The 25465-nt window shown below is 42.2% G+C and overlaps 1 protein-coding gene across 1 annotated transcript in view; it reads left to right on the top strand.

The window, feature by feature from the left end:
* Nucleotides 1-5550: 5550 nt before the first annotated feature.
* Nucleotides 5551-25465, top strand: part of insra (insulin receptor a) — a 66512-nt gene continuing 46597 nt past the window's right edge. Inside the window, exons 1-2 of the mRNA XM_083781411.1 lie at nt 5551-6786; nt 15669-16217. Coding sequence (XP_083637537.1) covers nt 6708-6786; nt 15669-16217 — 628 coding nt within the window. The 5' untranslated portion in view covers nt 5551-6707. The remainder of the gene's footprint in view (nt 6787-15668; nt 16218-25465) is intronic.

Here is a 25465-nt window from a genome sequence, read left to right as displayed (position 1 = left end):
AAGGTTTGAAATAATCATGATATTGATTTGAAGTCACATCGCCACATCAATCACGAGGGTGTCCCAAACTTACCTAGGGGATCGAGGATGACTGAAGATGCTGCTGGAGTGCTCGTGGAAGATGGCCTAGACTTAGAGTAGAGAGATGTGTTTAATCAGAAGAACATGATGTATGAACCTGCCTTCAACTTGTTATAGCACATGGCAATACATTTATTTTCATTGCTTCAAGTCTAGCTAATATTGCTAGATTTGATCAGTGTCAAGTCAGCTAGGACATATTATTTAAAATGAGTGTAACAGGCGGGTGAGGCACTGTAATCTCAAACATCTCAGGAGAGACAACCATCTGGCCACTGGAGAGCATTCCCAGAACATTACGTAGACAGTAGTCTTCCAACAACCTTCATATAACACAGAGTGGAAATGGGATCAGGAATAATTTATATTTTCTTTCTTTCTTTTGGTAATGTACATTTTATTGAAGGTATAGTCACAGTGATTGCTTTTTTTAATCAGACCACCATCAACTGAACACAGACGACTACACAGACACTTTCTTCAGAGATAAGCACAGCATTCCATTCTAAGCACTGTATTACCAAGTCAGCCACTTCATTATGCATCGATCCAGTTTGTCACTCTCATAATATGCTTGTTGTAACCCATTCTTTCTGATGGGGCAGGCTGTTGTAAGAGCTCAAATAATCCATGTCTTTTCAAAGGACGTGAAATGATAATACTGGAGCTCAGTAGTTGAGCCTAAGATAAACCGTTTTGCAGCAATTTGGAACTTTATGGTTTAGGACTTCGAAACATAATCTTCTGATATTATTCCAGCAGTCTTTGAGCGTTGGACATGTCCAAAGTATAATGTAATATGCTGGCACCATACTGGTATTAAGTTCCATTGCTCAACACACATTAAGGATCATGTGTTTGTGAGTAACTCGTTTTACGTCATCATAGCATCAATAGTAATACTGCAAAACAAGCTTTTGAAAGGACAAATTCATAGAAATTTGGTTGTTATTTTGCAAAATAAATCATACATTTCCCCGGAGTCTGTTGACCCCCCTGCCACCCCCCCCCCCCCCCACCCCCGCCCTATTGTTATGACTTTATTTTTACAGTACGCTGTCAAGTCAGCTCTCATAGGAACAGTGGAAATAGCCTTATTATGACACATGCACGCACGCATGCACAACACACACACACACACACACACACACACACACACACACACACACACACACACACACACACACACTCTCTCTCTCTTACTTGAAATTTCTTCCCTGCAGGTTACAGAGGTATAACTACAGTGTATGATGCAGCCAGAGGAAAGATATACAGAGTTTACAGAACAGACTGTAGTTACAGCTTTCTATGCAGGGAAGACCTGGGTTTGAATCCAGGTGGTTACACATACCGTACACTCATGCCTACAGGCTGCAGACTCAATATAGGATTATATAGTATAGGCCTATACTATATTTTAATTTAAAGCTAGTCCTTGCGCTCAAAGTTTATGGCCATTTGAAGTGTTAAATACTGCAGTTGTGTAATTTAGTCTGTGTGTGTGTGTTCTGCGGTCTGCGGTGTCCGGATGTTACGTTTGTGACGTCCACCATCATCCACGGTCCGGGTCCACCCACCATTAGGCAATTTTAATTTAGGATATAGGATATAGGTGACAACCATCAACAGGAGGGTATAATTATTTTCTTTTGTCTGGTGGTTTTTAGCACCACTGAAGCCATCAAGTTTTATGTTAGCGTGCCAGCTTTGAGGGAACTGATCCACATTCCACAGTTACAGTGTTTAAGGAAAAGGCAAATGAAGAGAGACATTTTTTAAAGGGATTGTGACATAAAACGTTTTCTGAGCTCAAATGCACCCCAAAAAATCTGAACTTTTAACATTCAGTAGATTTTCTGTGGTCTGGGATTCTCTGGCTCAAACAAGTACTCTGATTTTCCTGCTGTTTGTGATGTCACAGCCTGCGAATTCCATATATGACTATGGGATTTGCCAGCAGATGTCACTGTTTTCACTGTTTTGCATTGCAGCTCAAAAGGCTCCCAACCCCCAGAGAAAACTCCAGACCACAGAAAATCCACTGAATGTTCAAAGTTCAGGTTTTTTGGGTGTAATTGAGGTCAAAAAACCTAAAAGAAAAACGTTTAAACACACTATAGATAAACTGAGACAAGGAGGAGACAATTATCTGCTATAGTACTGTAGATCTCTGCATAAACAAGAGTCTAAAGTACGATTATACGATAGCCTACAATGTAGTACAATAGCTGTGTGCATTTCAGTTCTACTCCATTCAGTCAGTCAGTCAGTGAGTTTTTAGGCCTATATGTTCTACACTGTTCTTCACAAAAACTTGAGATTGACAATAAACGTGTTCATTATTAAAAACCAAAGTGTGTAGTTAGTGGTCAGTTTATCAAATAGAACTTGATATTATAGCCTATAATAACAAATTAAATAATGAATGCCTGTGTGGTAGCCTACTATTTTTAGTTGGATCGGTTATTAGACGTGAAAAAACTATATACACCTCGAATGTGCTTTAGCATAATATTGTATATTTGTCGCATAGTATTGTATATTTGTCTTAATTGTCTATCATTAAATGTTTCAATGAATTGAGTACAAAAGGACCCCAATGGAAAGACCTTGCATTGTATTGTACTTCCCTGTGCTTGCATGCAAACTGTTAAAGTATTCAATAAATCAAAATAGTAGATATTTTTCACTGATTTCTTTTACTTAATTACTTATAGTGTAATGTGAAAATGAACAAAGTATTTAAAATGCTGATTGAGTGCGGTTTAAAGGCTCAGTTGTGCAATCTTGCCTTTGGGGGGAGGTGTCACTCACTGTCGGTACAACTAAGCTGTTGTTACAGACATATCTTGTAAGGGAGTGTAGTTTTTGTGTTCCTGTAAGATAGGGTTCTATTTTAGTTGATCTGACTACAGGACACGTTCATCTCCCACCAAACATGGTGCTGCCTTGAAGGGAAGGATGTAAACAGGTAGTGCGTTAGCAGTTGTAATGGAGATGGCATTGTAACATAAGTCCAAGGCCCAGACATGGCAGGAAGAATAGTTTTAGACATTTCCCACCTTCCGTTGCGATTGTACACTGAATCGTGTAGTGCGTAATTCTATCTGGGGGATTTTTTTCCTCTTCCTTTTAAATAAATGTTGCTGCATTATCATGTCTGAGTGTGTGAGAAGTTCATGGTCAGGGGTTGGGACACAGGAATGAGAGTCACATAGGAAGGTGGATACAGGTTAATTAACAACATGAATAATCTAGAAATAGACAGATATAGGTCTACTGTACTGTATTGTGCACGGAGAAGATGTGTGGTGAATCACTAGCTGTTGTAGGGAAGCAGCTATGTGGAATGAATGACTAATGTTTTTAAAGAAACAATGGTTGGCTTCCTACAAACATCTACTCCCTCATCTTTTTCCTGCTTAAAGGATTTATGGATCTTCTTCAACTTTGACCTTTTGATGGCACAGAGTCCACAGAGGTTCAGTCACGTTTTTGCTTTAAGAAGGTGGACATTTTCAAACAGGGCAAAGCATTTTCGGTAACACTTTAAAGGTTGGGTCCTTTAATCGCATATTTATAATATAATTTATAAGTGCATTATAATGCATTATAAATGTGGTTAATATATCATTAGATGAGATGGTGATGTGGAGATAATAGCATACAAAATCTTCTGGGAAAGCCCAATCGTAAATCAATCATAAATCAAAGTAAGATATGACAAAATTGATGGAAATTCAGGGCAATTGTGTGTGCCCAGTACCCCAGGTGTGTGTGAGATGAAGGGGGCAATTCACTCAGATTTACATTCATATACCATCAGAGTAAAAATGGACCCAAGTGGACCCTAGGATTTGACTGTAGTAGACTATGCAAATGCACCAATGTTAATTTTAAGAGTCATGTTATGACACCTTGGAAAAACTGAATCCATTCTTTTTGGATCAAATAGTAATCTCACCAAGGCAGATGGCTTCTTGGTTAGAGTCGCTGACAATATTATCACACGAAAAGATGAAATTACCTACCTATATATTCCATCCTGGAGGCAAATCTTTCAGATGATAAAATGGCCACCAACGTAATTAAAAAAGTCAACCAAAGAACAAGATTCCTACAGTATCTCCTCACTGGTCACAAAAACACCTTGAAGACCCTATAACAAGAGCCCTCGTACAAGGTTTCTTTGACTATGCATGCACCTCTTGGTACCACAGCACCTCAAAGGCCCTTAAAACAAGGCTCCAGACTTCCCAAAACAAACTGGTCAGGCAGCCTGACTCAGGCTACTACTGGGCCTCACCCCCCGAACCCACCTCACCCCTGCCCACTTTGACAGGCTGGCTTAGGGTTGACGACAGAGTACAGCATCTTGCAATGGGTCTGGTCCACAGGATTCGATACACCACCAAGATAGTAGATACCCATGTACCTGTCTAAATACTTCCTTAATGTCAATGAAGTCCACACCCACAACACCAAGAGGGAGTTCAACAAACCATGTGTAACCCAGATTCGGCACAAACAAGGGACTAAATTCAAATTAAAAAATGTGGAACACCCTACCAACTGTCATTAAGACATCAAAGGGAACCCACGGACGGCTGCAATTCGAAACTGGCCCGTGGCCCCCGTAAAATCTGAACCCCTTTTCCCTCACTGTATATGTTTTCCCCCCTTTTACCTAGGCTCCTTGCTCCTTGATGATTTCCTGTTTTTGGCTATATAGAAATATTTGTACGTCTCTAAATGTTATGATAAATTTAACGGTGGACCCTCTTGTAAACAAGTGTAATGACCCTAAAGACTAATCATTGTGTATATTCCTGCACTATACCTGCATCGAGTGATCTTGGTACATAGAAGTTGATCTATTGAAGATCCTGACCTTCAAAGTACATCATTTTTTTTTTGATTGTATTGCTGTATTGTTGTATTGTTCTTTCTGCTTTGGCAATGTAAACGTATGTTTTCTCATGCCAATAAAGCCCTTTGAATTTAATTGAATTGATTATGGTGTCGTCCACTCACAGGTTCAGTTTTTGTATTGAGTTTTGTTTGAAATGTACTGTAATTCTGCAAGCTGTTAATAAATACTTAAATCAATCAATGTTAAAAAGGCAGTCTTGAAAATGTTTTTTTAAGTGTTTTTCACAGCAGCCCACACACACACACACACACACACACACACACACACACACACACACACACACACACACACACACCTTTTTCATTATGTGTCATGTGACATATAATGAAATAGTATTATGTGACCACTGACCACAGAGATGCTTTCCCTAATTCCTACTGAAGACCGTCATGCAAATTGCAAAACAAACTCAGTGCGGTTGCAGTAAGTAACTTTCTTCCAACTACTTGCTGTGCAAATCCAAGAAAATCCATTCCGTGTTTTCCCTCCACCCCGTGATCTGGCTCACTGGCAGGTTTGTTTACTGGCGGAGGAGAAGCAGGGAACTGAGGGAAGAAGGGGATCCTTATGGGGACTTGCATGGAGACTGCATAATCTACCTCTAGTGGGGGAACAGAAAAAGCCTACGTTTCAAACTTCAAATTTGGAATATTTTCCCATTAAAACAATCGTTCACGTTTATTGTGAAAGTGTCGCATGAAACCCTCGGAGCAGCAGCGCAGTTGGATTGGTTTCCCACACCGACAGGGAGCTGATGATGATCAGCCACGACGAAGTATGATGACAGAAGAACAACACTCATTCAAATCACAGCAGCCTTGAAGACTCCACGTACAGGAGTTTGTTTTGGAGCCGTGTCTCTGCGCTTCACCAGAGCGCTGCTATCAGATCAAGACCATCCATGCGCAACAAGAGAAATGTGCTTCTTGTTCTTGGTTTATTGACGGGGGTTCTATTTTCATGCTGCCCGTGTGTGTGTGTGTGTGTGAGTGAGTGAAACGCAGTGAGTTTACTACGCCACGCTGCCTGCCACGACCCTCGGCTCGGATCAGCGAACTGGCATGGTGGTCGTGTCTGTCTGCACATCTTCATTGCAAACAACCCGACACTGCACAAAGAGGACACGCGAGGACCTTAACTGACACGTTCGTGATATATTAAACCGACATGTTATTGAACTTGCAAGTAAGCTAGTACTGTGTACAACAACAAAACTTGCGCTGTGGCCTGTTCTGCTACCCAGCAGCAGGTCGCGTCGGTCGCATATGACTTTTCTTATCCTTTTGTCTCTGTCTCATTTGAACAGCGCACCGATGCATCTAACCAGGAACGAACACATGACTGAATATTCATATCCGATGGGAGTGAATGAATTAATGAAATGAATGAATGCTGGTGGTGAATTTCCACCCGACAGCAATTAGCCATGACGTGGCTAACGTTAGCCATCTGACTGACTGCTGAACACGTTGGACTCTCTCCTGCTTCCTTCCCTCCGCCCATTTTCCGGGGATGATGTGTTTATATTTTTGTTTACCTGTTGGTTCGTCCTGCGTGAAGTACACATAAAACCCATCACATCCCCTGGAACCATTTCTTTGGCTAGTTTGAAGTGCGATCACAAGGATTATTCGCAACCAGCTCCGCAGAGGGGCTATAGCCGTTGGATGTTATTGACTTAACCTGAGTCAATATGTGGCTCCGGACTTTCTTTGTGGTTTTTGTGACCAGTGTCTTCATTGTGTGTATCAGTCACCAAACGGCCGGAGAGAGTAAGTATCGATCAACAAACACCACTTGTGTCAGTGTCACATTATGTACATTTCAACTAGAATAACGGGATTGACAGCTGTCAAACAATAATAATAATGGCAGGTATATGCAGGCAGCAGTAGCGATGTGTTGAAGGTCTGAAGGGAGTCAAGGGACAAAGGTTGTCACTTATCGGCTGTTTGGCTCCACGAGAACTGTAAACAAAATGTGTTGTTCTGAAGTGCTGCGCTGAGAATGAACAAATTATAGCCATCATTGCTGCCAAGAACGAGATTTATTGCTGCGTGGCAGCATCAATGCCGATCCTTTTATTTTCAGTGGAACCCCGATCTACATACACACAAAATCATATTAAGAGTTTAGAAATGGATGTATGTACTTATGCACTCTCGGGGACCCGGGGTTACCGCCTGTACTAAGGGTCAATTTGGTCAGTTAACCGAGGACCCCCTGCAGCCCCCATCAAAGACCCCTGGTCGTCCACAGATTCCACGTTGGAGTTCCAGTGGTTTAAAATAAACATTCTGCAGATAATTATATGGTCCAGTTTTGTATAAGGAAAGACACACTACATAGTGATGCACTGATGTTTGATATCACAATTCGACCTACTGTCCCATATACCGAGTAGTAGGCGACACCATTTATCACAGCATATGATTGAGGGTTACTAGAGATTTTACAGATGAAAGATAATTCAAAGTTCATAATTGACAGCCTTTCCACCCTGATGCATTTTCTGAACAATTTGGACTGACATAGTTAAATTAAATGCTGTACAGTTCATTAATTCATTAGAAAAATATGACACTGCTTATCCTGCACTTATTTAAAAAAAAATCATTATTATGTAATAATAAGAATACCACTTTGCATTTTCCGTGTGAAAAAGGTATTGTTCCTGAATTTGTGAATTGTGGGATCTTTTTGATCTTGGAAACGCACTGTGGACTGAGACATACTGCATGGTCCACTGCATACTGTTCTCTCAGAGCAATGCTCTTGGCAAGGGTATTATCATTATGGCCAGGGCTTGAATTACTTTTGGTCTTTAGTCTGTAGTGTAAAGATTCTGATAATTCTGAAGTAACTGCATTGTGCACAGTTAGCTTATATTTGTTTTCCAGCCAGATTAACAAGAATGGCCACTCTTTTGTGCTATCTTTGAAGTCTGTACTTCACATTCTGTGATTATAACCCAGCTCTCTCAAAGGGCTAAAACCCTAATATTGTTAATTTAAATGAATATTAATGAGTTTAAAACCAGCTCTGAAGAACGAAGATAAACGGTGGACCTCGCCGTTTATTGAATCTTGAATCTTGAATCTGGAAGTAAACTTTGAGGTTATGTCCTCAGATCAGTTTGTGTGAGATTCTAAATGCATACAGTACATCATAAACAAGTTGTGTAATTGTACCGCTGGGGCCCCCCCTCTTGCTCCTCTCAGACTAGAGAGTGAACCACGTAAGGGAAGAGTGCAACTGAGGCCTCACACTGGCGGGTTTCATAAGCTTGTCTGACCAGTGTCGAAGTCAGGGAATTCTCTTTATTTATTTTACTTCTTTGCAGCAGTCCAACTCAGCTGAAAGGAAAAATGTTGCTAGCTAAATGCAGCTTGACGTTAACAGTGTAGCCTATATAATTTGATTTCAGATTGATGTCAGCATCAGCAAGAAGTTCACAGCTGAGATAATTTCTCCTTATAGGACTAGTATGTGTGTGTGTGTGTGTGTTGCGCTATAACTATACGTTTCACAAAATTCCACAGCCTCTGTTGTGATGCATGTGTGCACATTAGTGCACACTGCAAATTCCTGAGTGCTACACTCTCTGAGTTAACTGAACACTTATGTGTATTTCGAATCTCTGGCCCCGGCTGCCATTGTGCCAGTGGGAGAGCTCAGTTCACTTCAGGTCGCGTTTCTCCTCTCAAGCGGTCATGTTGTCAAACCGGTAGCCTATCTTGCTCATAAATTTCAGTTACGAGCAGCTACATGTTAACAGACATCCCCTTTGTCACATGTGTCACCCAAGCGGCAAGCGAGGAGGATAAGGTTGCGGGATTAAATGTGATGACACAACTTACAACTGGCTTGTGGTTAAATAGGTCTTCTTCTTGGTGTGAATTAACAGCAAAAATGAACACCGATGCCCCTTGTGAAAGGAAATGCCTGTGTTATTGTGCTCTCACACTTTGGAGGTAATTATCAACAGTGGCCTTTCCTGACCTCAACAATGGCCAATATGGGCCCAACATTTTCAATAAACTGGAAGCAACATAACCAACACAGAGGGCGTGAGTCTAAACCTGTTATTCTATCTATATTATATGGCATATGCTGTATTGCATGGCATATAATGTAAATCTGAGTCTTGATTCAACTCACCACATGAATCCTAGTGTCCCTATTCCGTGCATATCACAATAGCCAAATATTCTGCGAAATTAGCCAAACTTCAACCGTGTACTTTATTGTTGTTAATTGACATACAACAAATTACATCAGAATTTTGCAGTAATATTCGGTTGCCTTAGGATAAAGCAACACATGACATCACCAAACCAATGTGAGATGACAATTTAAAGACGAATGATACGCCCATGAAACAAGTCGAATGATAAAAGTCATACCCTTTTCTTCCGTGTTGGGCGAGGGAAATGTGGAGATGAGAGCAGCTGATGGACAGGTGAATCACCAAACGATCTTGAGGGAGCCGTATCTTCACAGGGCATTGAGTCATACGCCTGGAGGCAAAATTGTGGTTTGCAGTCTCTGGTTTTATTTTGAGAGTGGACTTGCATCCACATCGGTGTCACATGTGGCTAGTGCTGCAGAGTGACTTGCACTAAGCAAAACATTCAACAACATTGTGTTATTGCATCATCAACAACAAAGGGGGAAAAAAGTTAAAGTTTGATTAACATACTTATTTGTACATTTCTTTTGAACGTCAAAAGTCAGAGAGATTGTATCACCTGTATCATTATTCTATGCTTGTGATGTCAGAGCAAACACATTTAGATAATATGCGCTAGTTTAGATAAATTGTTTTTGCTTTTACACCACTCACATGAGCATTATTGGATCCACAACAGTCAACATATCTTTTTAACAAAGCTTTTGCTTAGTCTTTTTTTCCCCCCTTAGGTCTTTTACTCTATACCTTAATTAGTTTTACCTTAATCATTCTCCACCACTCAACTTTAGTTTAAAACTAAAAGCCATATATAGGATAGCCTATAGTACAATTCAACATGGTTTCGACACTATTCCCAGATATTTACATCCCTGAAGTCACATCTCCCAACACTTAACTAAGCCTTTGCTTTCCAATAAATGAATAATGATATAACCAGGCAGGCAGTAACCACTCAATGTTCAATACAATTATATATACAGTACAATTCCCAGTCATTCAAAGTTGCAGGGTTATGTGTATCGAGTGTCCCATTACAAAAAACAACCTTGAAATTAACCTTGGTTAATTAATTGTAGACAAAATATCAACGGCACGCCTTCCCTGGTATCCTCTCATCCTAGCATTATTTTACAGAAGATCAATAAAGCGAAAGTACAAAATAAATGTTTCATGTTTGATTGTTTACACCGCAATATGCTGATGGACGAATCAACGATTAGCTTTTACAACCGCTTTTCGACAGGGATTACATCACAGCTGTAACGGCGAGCGTGTTCCTCAGTGACCTCGGCATTCTGCAGATTGTGGTTGGTTAGAGTCTAGGTTGGAAAACAACACACCAGTGAAACCTTGAAAAGGGAAGTGTTGCAAGAGTAGAGTGTTTGTGTTCACGCATGCCTCCTGGAGGCCCAGTGATAATGTTCAGCACAGCCCCTACCTGCCTGCCTCCGTCACAAGATTGAGTCCCTGATTGCCGTGCTGTTGTACAGAAAGTATCGATGGAGCCCGTGTTTAGGCCGGCTAAACGGGCAAGCAGAGCTCCTCAGAAAGTGGGATAGAGTCATTTACCCATTTTGATCAATTGTTTTTTTCTTCTCCAGTTTTAGTAATTGCCAATTCCCCCTTTATGTGTACCTTACTGCCTACCCCTATTGTGAATGTGAACATGGGCAAATATGGTCATTGGAGGGCTTGGCCAAGACAGGGCCACCACAGAGGAAATCCAAATGTCCACTGCGGCGAGCAGGAACTTTACACCTATGGCGCTTTTATGGAGATTGATGTGTTTGCATTTCATAATGCTGAAAGAATATAAGTAAGACTGCTGAGTAATGCAGTCAGCTTGAATTCTGTGTTCAAAACCTCTGTGGAGAATTTTTGTGGAGTTTCTTTTATTTCTTTAACCTTTTGGATAAAATGTAGGACCAGCTTTGATTTTGATCTCTCTTATAGGTTGGTAATTAATATCACTATGTTTTATTGACGGGAAAAGATCCATTAAAGTGGCAGTTATAGCCAGTGAAGCATGTTGTTCCATGTTTGGGGTGCTTGGTTTTAAATGATTGATAATGGATCCCCATTAAGGATGTCATGATACACTCATTTTACACAAACTCAGTGCTGGGGCGGAATCGGAGTTTTGATTTTATACACTTTATTTGTAACAGTTTCTTCAAATCAAAGTTACAAAGTCCTTTGCACAGAAGAAGGAATACAATTAAACAAGAGCTTAAGGGAAGCAGTTCTCACCATCAGCTGTAAGGTCAGATATCAATCAATCGATACTGCATAAATCTCACTAACCTCTGAGTCATCTCGTCTTAGATTACCATTGAAAAGTTTTGTTATTTCCGACAACACCTTGAAGAAATTGTCCATGATGCTTGTACCGTAAATCCTTTGATGCAATCTTAGATTAGTTTAGGCTTAAATCATCTGCGGAAATGCAATGATTTGCTTATTTGGACAAATTAACTGCAGTTAAAAAAAAAATCATGATGCACTGATGCAGTCTTTCATGTTGACGATACATCTCGTCTCTTTTTAATATTGCCTTATTTTCTTTGGCACAATATATCGTGAAAGCCCATATCCACATCATTCTTTTGTTTACTGGCCTGGCCTGTCAAGTGTGTCTCTGGAGAGAGAGTTGATATTATTGGTCAATGGAAATCTGCTCTCCCTGTGATTCTAATTGGCACTCTGCAATCTGCATCTGTGCTAGATCTGACTTGGAGAAGTCCATGTTCTGCAAGCTAATAAAGAGTAGCCAGCCCGGTCACCATGGAAACACTGCCTGTGACGTCCACCAACTGTTTTGTTTTTGTTTAGTTTTTACCTCTATTGGAAGTGCTTAAAGTCTACACAGTGTGTGGCTTGTTTCGGATTAACTGTGTTATCTCACTACCATATCATAAGTATGTTTATTGCATGTGGGCTGTGCTCTCCAACAAAGAAAACAAAGTTTGAGCCGAGTATATAGTAGATTATTTTGCGGACGTACCATACCACCTAGGAAAAGTGGGAACTTAGATCATAATGAGCACATGCAGGAAAAGCCAGTCAGCCTTGTCATTCCGTAGCCGTCCTCTCGCTCTCTGTTGCTCTAGAATTCCTCACGTACACACCAGGGCCTGCAGTGTTCCAGTTTCCAACGCTAGTAACCACTATTGGGTACGGAGTTGGAACAGAGTGTAATAGATTCTCAATTGGGAATGTGTTGCTAAAAATACTGGCCTGGCTGAAAGTGTACACTGATTGGAGGCTGGACCCGCTGCCCTGTGATGTGCTGCCGTCTCGGTGGGGTCACTCAGTACTCTTGTCTCTTACTGCCAGGATCTCCTGGCCTAGTCTACCACATGTTCTCACACTTCCGGTCTGGGCTCCTCCTTTATTAGGCCTGTGTGTGTGTGTGTGTGTGTGTGTGTGTGTGTGTGTGTGTGTGTGCGCGTGCGCCGCATGTCTCTACATGCAGTATTTCTGTGTCTTTGTGTATTGTGTTCAAGTGAGAGTGTGCAAGCATAAGAGAAATAATACATGTGAGTGAGAGACAGCAACGTAGCCCTATTTATATTATGTGAAAATAGCCGGTCTACAAGCTCACATTGCGAAAATGCGATGTGTTGTGAACTTGTAGGTCTACTACTATTTAGAAAACAATTGAAAACAAATTTCACCTCTAATGCAGATTTCCAGTGAGTGACACTGTCGTGCGATGCAGCACGCTTTAAATTAGGCTTATGAGACAAATGTGCTGTCAGAGGTTGAGTCCTCTTGATTAATGGATTCAGGCTCCAGTAGGCCAGGCTCTCTTCGCAGTGCCCCGGCAAACTCCGTGCTCAAGGGGAAGCATTTCATTTTGAGTAGGATGTGTTGAAATTACAGGTTTTTGCCGGGATTCCAGTCACGCTTGTGTTGTGATTGCGCTATACGCTCCCTGGCTGTCATTGCACTATGCACCAGTCCAAATGAGGAGTTGTAGAATGGAAGGGGAAATCTACTCCCCCCCCCTCCCCCCTTCTTAACAATTGAAACACTAGTATTCTTCATTGACCAGAGTCCCCCAAAATATTGTTTTCATCTACTAATTAATCTCTGTCGAAATAACCATCTACAAGCTCACTGCTTGTGATTGCACTACGCTCCCTGAGTCCAAATATATATTTTTCTTTTTGCCTTTTTTCATTTTAATCTGAAGCTGAAAGCTTAATTTTCCCCTTTCATGTGGTTAAATGCCCATGTGATTGAAATCAATGTTGAGAATCTGGCTTGTATTTAAAAAATTGGGGCTCAAAGCACTTGTTTTAGTATGTAAGTATGCAATCTTTTTTTCTTCTCCCCTCTGGGCTATAAAGGTCACGGTGTTAAAGGTTGTTGTTTGTCATCACAGAGCACACATAGTGATGGGACACTGGGTGTGCCGGTTGGCCCCGTACTGTTATGCAACATGAGGTGTAAAATGACCTGCTACCATAAAGAGGCGTGTGCTGTGCTGTTCTACCACTTCTCCACATGGCTGAGCGGTTCGTCTGAGGTGCATGGCACCCTGATGATGGTTGCAGGGATTCCCATATATATATGCCAGCATGGGCTGCTGCCTTCGTAAGAATAGACCATATATCAACCAAGAACTTTAACCCATTCTGACCTGAGATCAGATTCTAAAAACGTCTATTACATCCTGACAGTTTCATTATTAACCCATTCTGACCTGAGATCAGATTCTAAGTGTCTTCGATTTTTCAAAAATAGCAGACCTACAAGCTCGTATCGCGCCACTCGGTGACGCGATATGAGCTTGTAGATCTGCTATTTTTCAATAGCTAAAGCATAACATGATGCCGACACCAAAATGGGTGCCCGGTCAGAATGGGTTAATAATACTATGGTATTCTTGCATTGAATTTGCGACCAATCTGTGTTTTTCTAAATGTGATTCAGTGCCTAAGCACGGCATACTCCGGTCTGTAGCTTCATTAAAGAAGTAGACGGATGGCTAATGAGCCGAGCAGCACATTGATTGACCCACTTTGTTTCTCTCATTGTGTATGATCAGACTATGTCCGTATCAGACTGTTGGCAATAATTCGTAGTCTAGTGTCACTATTTACTCACCAGGCAGCACTTCTCCAAATGCACCCATGACGTGTGGACTGTGAAATGGGGCCTGGAATGTTGTTACACACTGCACCTGTAAAAGAAAATGTTTCTTTTTTAGTTTTCATGGTTATGTCACACAAAAGGCATCTCCTTGAAAGAGCCTGGTTAATATCCGGTGGGCCTCATTACGGTCAACCTTTTTGAGGGCCCCAGCTTTGTGTGTTTGTGTGTACTACGGTTTGATTGATTTGATTGGCTGAGCATGTGATGTATGATGATAAGAGCGCCCCTCATTTCACACAAAATGTGATTTTGTTTTTATCTGCAAAAAGCACTCCAGGCCTGTGCATCTACCTCCTTTATTATAACAGTTGGAAAGAGTTGAGATGGAAAAATGTGGGCAGTCTGAAGAGTGGCGTAGTTGTGACATTTCTTTCTTTGAACAGGATCATGTGTCTAGGTCATGGCAGGAAATGCCGCAAACCTGCTACATACTAATGTGATCCATGACCCTGAGCACTCGAATGGGCCCCCTACAGAAGCATATTTTTAATACATTAGCCAGTGTTATTAATGGTGTGAAGTTACAGGGGCAGTGATACAAACCACATAGGAGCAGCCTGTGATGAGCAAAACTTGACACTGGTGGTGGCTCTCCACATTTAAATGGGGGTAGCAGCCAGATATGTGGTTGCTAAACAAAATGTCAGCAAAAAGCGCCTGGTTTTCATCACAGATGGAGACATAACCACATATTTTTCAGTGAAATATGCCCTCTCAATACCAAGTGTGGTCTATTTTTTTCCTCTCACCAAAGCCATCTTTAGCTTCCCTTAAAACTGGCCTTCCAATTGATGGCTGCAGCACAGACGTCTTGTGTCATGTTCGCTTTATCATCATCTGGTCATCTGGTCTGCTGTTACAATCAGTGGTTGTCTGGACAAGATAAATACTAACTTATAACTGTTTTCATTTTGGTTTTAGTGTCAGAAGAAAATGGAAACACAATAGAACACAGTGTTTGTTTGAGGAACAGAAGTTGTACAGTACAGTAACAGTACAGTACAGTTACAGTACAGTAACCTTTCACCTCCAGGTTTTTAGGCCAGCCTTACGATATTCGGAATGAAAGTGCTCAGTTGTTCCAAAGAGGAATGAACGGTATTTGTGTTTGTTTTCCTTTAGACCTAGTGTAAACTGAGAAAATCCCGACTATTACTTGTGGAGCCTAACTAGCAATTACAGTGGCTTAATCTTGTTGATTTCCATGTTCTGAGATCTCTTTACTCCATGCATGAAAGAAACCAGTCTTTAAAAGTTTGTTCGCTCTCTCTGCTCTCCCTCCTATTTCTTCTGCAGTATGCCCGAGCAAGGACATCCGCAACAATGTGACCAACCTCCAGTTACTGGCGAACTGCACTGTTATCGAAGGCCATTTGAAGATCCTGCTCATGTTCAAGACAAAGCCAGAAGACTTCCGTGGCCTCAGCTTCCCCAAGCTGACCGTCGTCACCGACTACCTGCTGCTCTTCAGGGTCTACGGCTTGGAGACACTCAGTGACCTCTTCCCTAATCTGACCGTCATCCGGGGAAACAATCTGTTTTTCAACTACGCCCTGGTGATGTTTGAGATGCTCCAGCTGAACGAGATCGGCCTCCACAGCCTGATGAACATCACCCGGGGAGCAGTGAGAATCGAGAAGAACCCGGACCTCTGCTACCTGTCGACATTGGACTGGTCCAAGATCCTGGACACGGTGGAAGACAACTACATAGTGGCCAACAAGAATGACCGGGAGTGCGGAGACGTTTGCCCCGGGGCGGCCAGAGGAAAGACCACCTGTCTGACGACCACCATCAACGGACACTGGAGCGAGCGGTGCTGGACGCAGAAACACTGTCAAAGAAGTAAGTCGTATTGCACCACATAGACAAAGTATTTTTATTTCTATCAACTATTTTATTGGTCTCAATCTCTAAAGCTACACTGCATTTAATGAAGTGTAACCCAATATCTTTGTCACTTGTGGGCCTGATTTGAAATGGCAACAGACAGTTTGGAGAATTTAGTCCAATAATTCTCAAATTGGGCAAAATAAAAGAACAAAGCCCACACCCAGACTTGCAATATTAGAGGCATTTTTTGCCTTGTTTGCAAAGACAGTCACTTGTGTCTCTCTTGGCGTTGAAATGTCGGAGCCAAGTCATGTGCTTAAGTTTAGTAAAGTAAGCCAACATTTGTGTTAAAGCAGTTTGAACTATACTCTTTGAATATGATGCAACACCTCGCCAGTGAGGCTGTGATGGTCTGTTTTCCACTCAGCGGACAGTTTGGATTATTTTGTGATCTGTGAAGATTTCTGGGTGAGATAGGTGATAATGACAGATGCGATGATGATGAGATTCAATTTATTGTCAATGTACAGTACAAGTACAGCACAGCGAAAAGTATTATGATGCCAAATGTAATGATAGCCCCCAATAAATATTCCTGGGAATAATAGAACAGATCGTTCTTCTCTGAAGTACCTATTGTTTTAAAATGACAAGCCCACCCATTTTCACAGCGCCAATGAGTTCAAGTTTGAGCACTGACAAGAATTTTTGCGTATGGGTGCCGTCTGAACCCCTTGGCTTGCACCGTTATGCAACACCTCATGTAACTGCTCTTTTGAACCAGTTTCTCCATTGTGCAGATCTGCTTTCTCAAGTACTTATTTTTGTGTTGAAGTGCTTGAATTTGTTGTGACAGTTGCAAGCAGCCAGTTTCTGTTGAGCTACCGTGGACCTGCGTAGCACACACTCGTTCCTTTACCGCGCTGTGTTTATTTATTTAACTAATGACCATACTTGCGATTTGTGCTCGTATTTGTTGTTGAATAGATCTGCTGAATAGATCTGTACTGTAGACCGTAGACCCAGTGGAGCTGTTGTCAAGTTGTGGTGAAAATGTTATGGAGGAAGTGGTCTAAAGTAGCAGAGATGGCTCTGAATTGAGTTAACGTCATACGTGTGCCATTCCCTCATACAAAGAACGAAGACCAGAAGCCGACAGTCAAGCGCTGATCTCCCAATCATGGGCTGCAGTCGACACAGGCAGGGCCTGTGGTCTTGTGGTCTGGGGCCTGTGGTTTTTGGCCTAGTTTCACTAAAGCATGAAAAGACCTGTTAAGCCCTAGCTCGAACCACAGAACAGAGTGCGAGGCGTTCAGTGCTCAGTTCCATCTCTGTTGTTTGTAGTTTGTACACACACACACACACACACACACACACACACACACACACACACACACACACACACACACACAATGACACACCAATCCTTTATTAAACTTCGCTAATGGGAGGGCCAGCGGGCGGACCACGGGTAAGTCACTTTGCCTCAGACATAACCATAAACAAAGCCGATGCTCACATATATACTGTAGGCAGGACCCACAGCGCCTATGTTTTCATTCCCACAGACGACAATGTATACACGTTCTGAATGCCCCTCGCCAACAGATTCAGTAGCGCAGCTCGGAATCTGTTCTTGAGAGATTATAGCAAACATAAGTTGTCACATCCACATTAACCCATTCTGACCGGGCACCCATTTTGGTGTCAGCATCATGTTATGCTTTAGCTATTGAAAAATAGCAGATCTACAAGCTCATATCGCGCCACCGAGTGGCGCGATACGAGCTTGTAGGTCTGCTATTTTTGAAAAATCGAAGAACGACTGACATTTTTTAGAATCTGATCTCAGGTCAGAATGGGTTCGTCAGACCAGCGTGTGTCCGGCGGAAACCTCGTATGAATCTGATCTCGGGTCAGAAATGGGTTAATGGCCTGGCAGTGAGAAAACGGTACATTCCCTGTTGCAGAGAGTGCTGCCAGAGGTAACTGTGGGTCATACTTGGTTCCTCTGTAGTCTGTGCACAGTGAACACCTGCAGAAAACAGAGCTGCGCAACCATAAGGCTTGGCTTAGCTCCCGTGTTTGGAGTCACAAACCATTTCCTTCCCCTACTTCTCTAACCAGGAGTAATTGGAGCTGCTCTGCGCCTCAGCCTCAGAGTGAGCCATAATCTCTCATCCTTTTTTTGCACTAAATTGTGTTTGTCCGTTTAGCAGAGTGGCAAGACATGGTTGCAGGAGATGCTCATTACCGGCAAAAGTGATTGATTTTTCTTACTCACTGCATACACATGCACCACACTATCTCCATAAACGTCGAAATAATGGCAAATGAATGGCATTGGCAGTGTCATTATTTTGTGATGTATTTGTGTTATCTTCCCTGTTAAAGTAGGTCCTTGTGGGATGAGGTTCTGTTTGTATTCAAATAATTCCCTTTGAATTAATTTCATTATTTGTCTAAGGCAAGGATGCCTCAGACATGATGTTCAGCTTTATTTAAAAGTATAAGACAACCACATCGGGATACAAGTCAAGATATAGTTCATATATCAAATATAATTATATATCATAATTTTTCATAAACATTTGTATTCTGTTTTTATCTCTGAATATTCAAATTCATTTGGAACCTAAGATTCTGAAAGTCAGTAAAATCTACAAAAAAAAACAGCCCCATCAAATGTAAAAGCTGTAATTGTGATTCAACTTAAAGAATCATTAACACTAACACTATTGTTAGCCTGAACTTTGAATGAAGTACTCGGTTTCACCGACACTAAAGTCTAAAGATAATGGCCATTTGATCAGGCTCTGTTAGGCTTGTTAGGATGTCAGCGCACCCTGCCTCCTGCCGGGGTAGAAGGTGACACTTATCGCTTGTGACTCAATTAACATCAAGAGTTCCCCTCTAGGGTTTCAATTTTTCCACTGTAGATGCACTGTAAAAGAAAACCTGAATAATATTTAAACTATTGGCTTTAGCTCATATGAAGTTTTGAGTCTGACATGAAAATTTGTCCCGTTTCACACAGCCTTTGAATGGATGCAAAGATACAATATCGGAATATAGTGGATGAAACAATATTCCTTATTCAGCTCGTTTCTGGGCGAAAATTGTGAATGAAACTAGGTTCTTGTTTGTTTCTTATAATGATACTCATGAGTCATGACAATAGTTACATTATTTGTTATCAGTGGAAGTTGCACCAGATTGACAAATGTTTTCCCTTGTTTCATTAAAAAGAAGGCTAACACTTAATTTGGGCATATGCTGATGGCCATGCAGGTGTCATGACAACCAGTGTTGTCCTGACACCTGCATGAAAACTATTAATGTGTGTAATCTTATGAATGGAACAATAGATAACACTTTAGTAAACCCTCCATAACATTGTGTCAACAGCTGATGTCGAGTTATTTTGTTCTTCTGCCCTTGGTTCTTTTCAACCTGTCTTGCCTGGATTATGGCATTCATTATCCACTTTAACCACCCTGGTGTCCCTATTTTGGGCATGCCATTATAAGCTAATATGTTCTTTTCTTTTTTTAAATGGCCAATCTACAGTATAAGCTGAGTAGCTGACAAACGTGTTGCAAGATTGCAGATTGGCAAATTAACGAGCAGCGCATGACACCAACGTACTACAAAATATGAAATAAAGTGGTTACAGTTACAGTTTTTGCCGTGTATGTTTTATTATATGGAGTGTGGCCTCGGCCCCCAGGTTGAGATACTGTCTCTCTCTTTATCCTCGTCTTGGAACAAGCCCAACAGAGTGCTTGAAATGATGCAGACAAGAGCCTCTTGGACCACCTTCAAAACGCTTGCATTGAATGAAGACGGCCCATTTGAACCCATTTTGACCTGAGATCAGATTCTACAGTTTTCTGAAAAAGCTATGTTTCTATGTCAGTCGTTCTTAGATTTTTCAAAAATAGCAGACCTACAAGCTCGTAGCGCGCCACCGAGTGGCGCGCTACGAGCTTGTAGGTCTGCTATTTTTCAATAGCTAAAGCATAACATAATGCTAACACCAAAAGGGGTTCCCGCCCCAAAATATCAGATGGAGGCTTCATGCATTTATTTTTTTGTTTTTTTAATGAAATTCCGTCCTGACTCCTGATTGAGACCTTTTTTGATTTGGACACTCTGCTCACATTATGTAATGGCAGTGGTCGGTGTGCTTCACCTGCTCGCTTCTCTTTGCAAATCGAGTCACGTCGAGTTGAATCAGATTCGTCCTGAGACAGGTGTTTCCACATCGATGGTGTAATCACTTCCACCAATCTTTTATTTTTGTTTTGTAATCACATTTGGTCCTCTTTGTCGGAGCAAGTGCTACTCCCCACCAGCGCAGGGCACCTCGCCAGGCCCCAAGAAAGGCTCTATAAGCGAACCCGGGTTTCCCAGGCAGCTTGTATTTTTACACACGTTCTAAAACGATCTTCATTTATTATCTGTCCTCCTGAGGAGATTAGGCACCCAGCTGAGAGGAGGAGGAGGAGGAGGTTGGTGGAGCAAACTGCAGCACGTGTTTGAGTTTACGAAAATTTGGTACATATTTAATTAGCTGTAACAGCGGGGCGGTGGGGGTTATAGAATGGGATTTTGTATTGCCACCCCTAACCACTGATTGGTTGGCACTGCACACTCCGTGGTATGTGTGCCTGCCTGCCTCACTGCGTGAAAGGGGGGGGGGGGGGGGGGGGGGGGGGGGTTGGTACACTAACTGCTGTTATGCTATATGCAGGCTGTTAAAACTGGAGAGCTGCTGTGAATTGTGAGTCGGGTCAGGTGAATTATCCGCACCCTTCATATGGAGGGTCTTGGCCAGTCGTTTGCAAACGTGTTAATTTCAAGGACCCTCATAATGCTGAGAGTGTACAAATGGAACCAAATGGACCCGTTAAGAGTGGTTCCATTTGTTATTCACTCGGACAGAGTTACAGACCTGCAAGGGTCAACGTAGAACCCCCCCGCATGGAACGCTGGGGGGGTCCCTGCCTGGACCCCCACTGGTCTCTCGGCAGTGGGGTCAGACGTCACAACGTCCGTCACCACGTATCACAAGACATGAGTTTGTGTGTGTGTGTTTATGTGTAGGGGACATGTAACTATGACTGCAGCCACAGACACTCTGCATATAAATCACACAGATAACCCCCCCACCCCCCCCCCGCATGTGCGTGTGTGTGTGCGCATGTTTGCAGACGGAGCGGACGGCTATTGTTTAGTGTTGCTGCTAGGAAACAGGAGAGTAACACAGTGGTGTAATCGGGGATGTGAACACCCCCCATACACACACACACACACACACACACACACACAAGCTAGCTCTGGTGGACAGCGAGGCAGGTCACAGTGGCCACCATGGGGGGCGCACACCTCAATGTTGACCTTGCTCTTTAGCCCTTTCCCCTAGTGTCCTGCCCTGGCCCCCCCACAGCGCCGTGGCCACTATACTGGCGCCAAGTTCATCTTCCCGTTCAAAGTCGAACAATAAGCTGTCGCAGAAGTTCACAGAGCAATCTTCCCCGATTGTTTCCTGCCTTTGTTGGCCTGCTTCCTCCCAGAGGTTATGAATGGAGCCTCGGGGGCCTTAAAGTGGCGTCGTCGCTGCAGCGCCGGCACTTTTACCAGACCAAAATACCAACAGGTAACCTGTGGAGGTCACCGAGGCATTAAGAGGACAAACTGAGCAGCTTGTCAAAAACACTCTGGAGAATCGCAACGCCAACAAATTATGTTTTACTTAGTGCAGCTTAGCACAACATTTAAATTAAGTGTGTGTGTGTGTGTGTGTGTGTGTGTGTGTGTGTGTGTGTGTGGCTGGCTAAATGCGGCCAAAACAAACGGCGAGCGACAACAACGGGAGGTATGATTAAATCTAACGCTACTACTAATTAACAGGACGGAGACCTCCGTCTGGGGCCCTTAAACTGTTACCTAGTGTACTACAGTGCACAGTAAAACCTCATAGTTTACACTATAGCGGGCTGTGACAAGGCTACAAAATGACCAGGTGTCGAGTCACTGCATGCTGCTCAAGCCATACTGGTAAATGAAAAAGTTAGGATTAAATAACACACGGAACAGGTTAATGACAAGAATATGTTTTTCTTTCTTTTACGGCACAGGAATTTTGGGGAGAGAAGGGGAGTGGAAGTGGTGAAACAAAAACATGTGATTGACACTTCATTGACACGTCATTAGCACAAAATCGTTCAAAACTAGTCTTCGAACTCACGATCGTTCAAAACTAGTCTTCGAACTCACAATGTGCTCACAATTGTGCAACACAAGTATAAAAATGAAACCAAAACATTACGGTCCATTTGCATCAACGTTTACGCTGACAATTGTATTGTGTGTGGTTTTGGGATAAGATAAACTGTGGCATCATAAAACATTGAGGTTCCATCCCCCACTGGTCCAAGACAGGTCCCACATGTCATGTTGCTGGTGTGAATAAAGAATATCTTCATAGATGGATGCTCGCCATTGGCTTTACTGACTATGTATACCAGCTTGTCCTAGAGTACCTCAAGTCGTACCTTGTAGCCTTGTAGTTCTCCCATGAGACTGGACTATGGCATGAGGACAGTCAGGACACTGCTCTTTGATGTCTCTCTGACATGTTGAGTGTCGGTGTGAGCCAATTTCAACAGCCCTGCCAGGCTCGTGTATTCATTACCCATCGTGTTGCCCTCTAAAACTTGACACATGTTTGAAAGCCAAGTCATGCCCTGTTCTCCTGCCATTAAATGAATCACTCCTCTATTTCTGGGCGGCGGTGGCTCAGGGGTAGAGTGGCTGGATGGGAACCGCAAGGTTGCCAGTTCGAACCCGGGCTCCCCCAGAGTTATTGTCGAAGTATCCTTGAGCAAGACACTGAACCCCTAATTGCTCCCGATGTGCAGGTTGGTGCTTTGCGTTGTTTGCTCCGGCATAAAGCGCCTTGGATAAAGGCACTATATACTGAAAATGCACCATTTACCATTTTATTTCTAGTTCTGCCTCTGAGACCCTCCCCATTTATTTGCCTCTGGGTTAGGGTTAGATTCAAAGGAAATATTTTAGCCCCATTAGCTCTAAGGATGTCCATGTCAGTCAGTTTGGTGCGTCCAACATTTTGGTCCCAACAAAACTAGTGTCTGGATCGCTGTGTACTGCACCTTTATGCTCCCCAGAAAATGAAGCATACTGACTTTAGTGACCCCATGGCTTTCCCCTCGCACCGTCCTTAGGCCAAAATGTCCACTTGCACACGAGATATCTCATCAAATCTAAAGGGCAGATTGCCATGAGACTTGCTGAGGACGTTCATGATGAACGCTTGCCATTGGAGTGACCTGGTGACCTTTCCTCCTTTAGTCCAAATTGACAAGATTTCATCATTTATTTAATTTATCTTAACGGTTCGATGGCAGGATGAACCCTAATGCTGCATTCACACTAGCAGCGACAAAACCATAAGCTACAAGTCATTTTCAATGGACGCCAGGGACATTAAGGGTGTGACATGCTATCAAAAAGTGTTGCTATTTCAGCGCTCCAATAGCCTCGGAGACCCAGGTGATTTAGTTTCAAAAGAAAAAGAGAGCCTGGGCAAACGACCCAGGAAATGTGGCATAGGAGTGGGAGTAATAATAATAAATAACTTTATTTGTATAGCACCTTTCATGACATGAAGTGCAGTACAGCTCAAAGTGCTTTACAGAGCAATGGAGAAAAAAATAAAATAAAAGCAAGGCATAAAACATTAAAATTTCACAAACTGGTCCTGCACAGGTGTGACTACACTCAAACCCATAGAATAGCTCAAGTGCGCTCAAGGTGTTTGACAGGAAGCCCCACTCATATCATCATTGTAACATCCTCTGGAGGCTCTTTTTTTTTTAGCTTTGATAACTTTAAAACTTTCAAACAGGTTGGGGTCATATACAAGACCCTACATGGTCTGTGCCCGCCCCCCCTAAGTGAATTCATTAAACGAAAGCCCGATAGGGGAATCAGTACCAGAGCAACAACTCGAGGAGACTGCGAAGTGCCGCACCGGCAAACAACATTCGGCCAAAATGTCCTCTCAGTACAGGGCTGTGTAAAATGGAATGGACTTCCTCTGCATATAAGGGAATGTGCTACATTTTCCTCTTTTAAATACAATCTGAAAAAATGGTTTGCTTGAAAACCAAAGCTGCAACCATTCATGATTATTTTAGGTGTATTTCTTTTGTATGCTGTGTTAGAGAGATTATTAGAGTAAACCTACCCTAATAATAGTTTTATCTAATAGTTTAATCTTTTCTTATTCTTACTAGTCTTATTACGTTTGAAATGTACTATGTATTTGTATGCTATGTCCTGTATGTCAGTCCTGTTTGTATTGTTTGATGTCTGGGGACGGCATATGGAATTTAGCAAGTTTTACTAAATCTGGTATATTTACACTGAATTTTTAATGTAATCAATATCAATATACACTGTCCCGACCAAATAAACGAATTAAGTAAGTAAAATACAGTAATCACAGTAATGCAATACAGTGAGGACATGAATAACAAGGAATTTAAAAGATCAACTAAAAGCATGAGTGTAGAAGTAGGTCTTGAGCTGTGCTTTAAAAATGTCTACAGAGGCTTTATTTAGGCACAGCGAGCAGGCCAGCAGTGGAAGACCCGAGGGGGGCGGTTTGGGACATATTTAGGCAGGCAGTCATGTAGGTAGGAAGGTGCAAGACCATTGAGTGCTTTATAAACAAGTACAATCATTTTAAAATCAATCCTAAAAACAACCGGAAGCCAATGCAGTGAAGCTAAAACTGCAGTATGTAGTAAACTGTAATATGTTCTCTCATCTTAGTTTTATTTAAAACTTTGGCTGCCACATTTTGGACAAGTTGTAATCTGTCAGTTGTTCTGTTCTTTTGCAATCCAGAAAAAAGTGCATTGCAGTATAAATCAAGCCGAGAAAAAACAAAGGCATGGATCATAGTCCAATGACAAATTGGCTCCGATTCGTGCAGTATTTCTAAGGTGAAAAAAGGAAATCTTGGTATCATGATTAATGTGTGAGTGAATCTTGTATTTCCCTAACCAATAACGGTGCAGAGGGCGTCGCTCCAAATGTGATGACGTCCGTGTTCTCCACTTGTGTTCTACTGGGGAGGGTAGGCCAACACATAGTTACAGTATGTTGGTGTTCTACTGCGGAGGGTAGGCGAACACATAGTTACAGTATGTTGGTGAACCAAT

This window comes from Protomyctophum parallelum (genome assembly GCF_964188405.1).
Source record: "Protomyctophum parallelum genome assembly, chromosome: 14".
Classification (NCBI taxonomy): domain Eukaryota; kingdom Metazoa; phylum Chordata; class Actinopteri; order Myctophiformes; family Myctophidae; genus Protomyctophum; species Protomyctophum parallelum.
The sequence above is the reverse complement of the archived record's forward strand: the minus strand, read 5'-3'. Positions and strand labels throughout refer to the sequence as shown.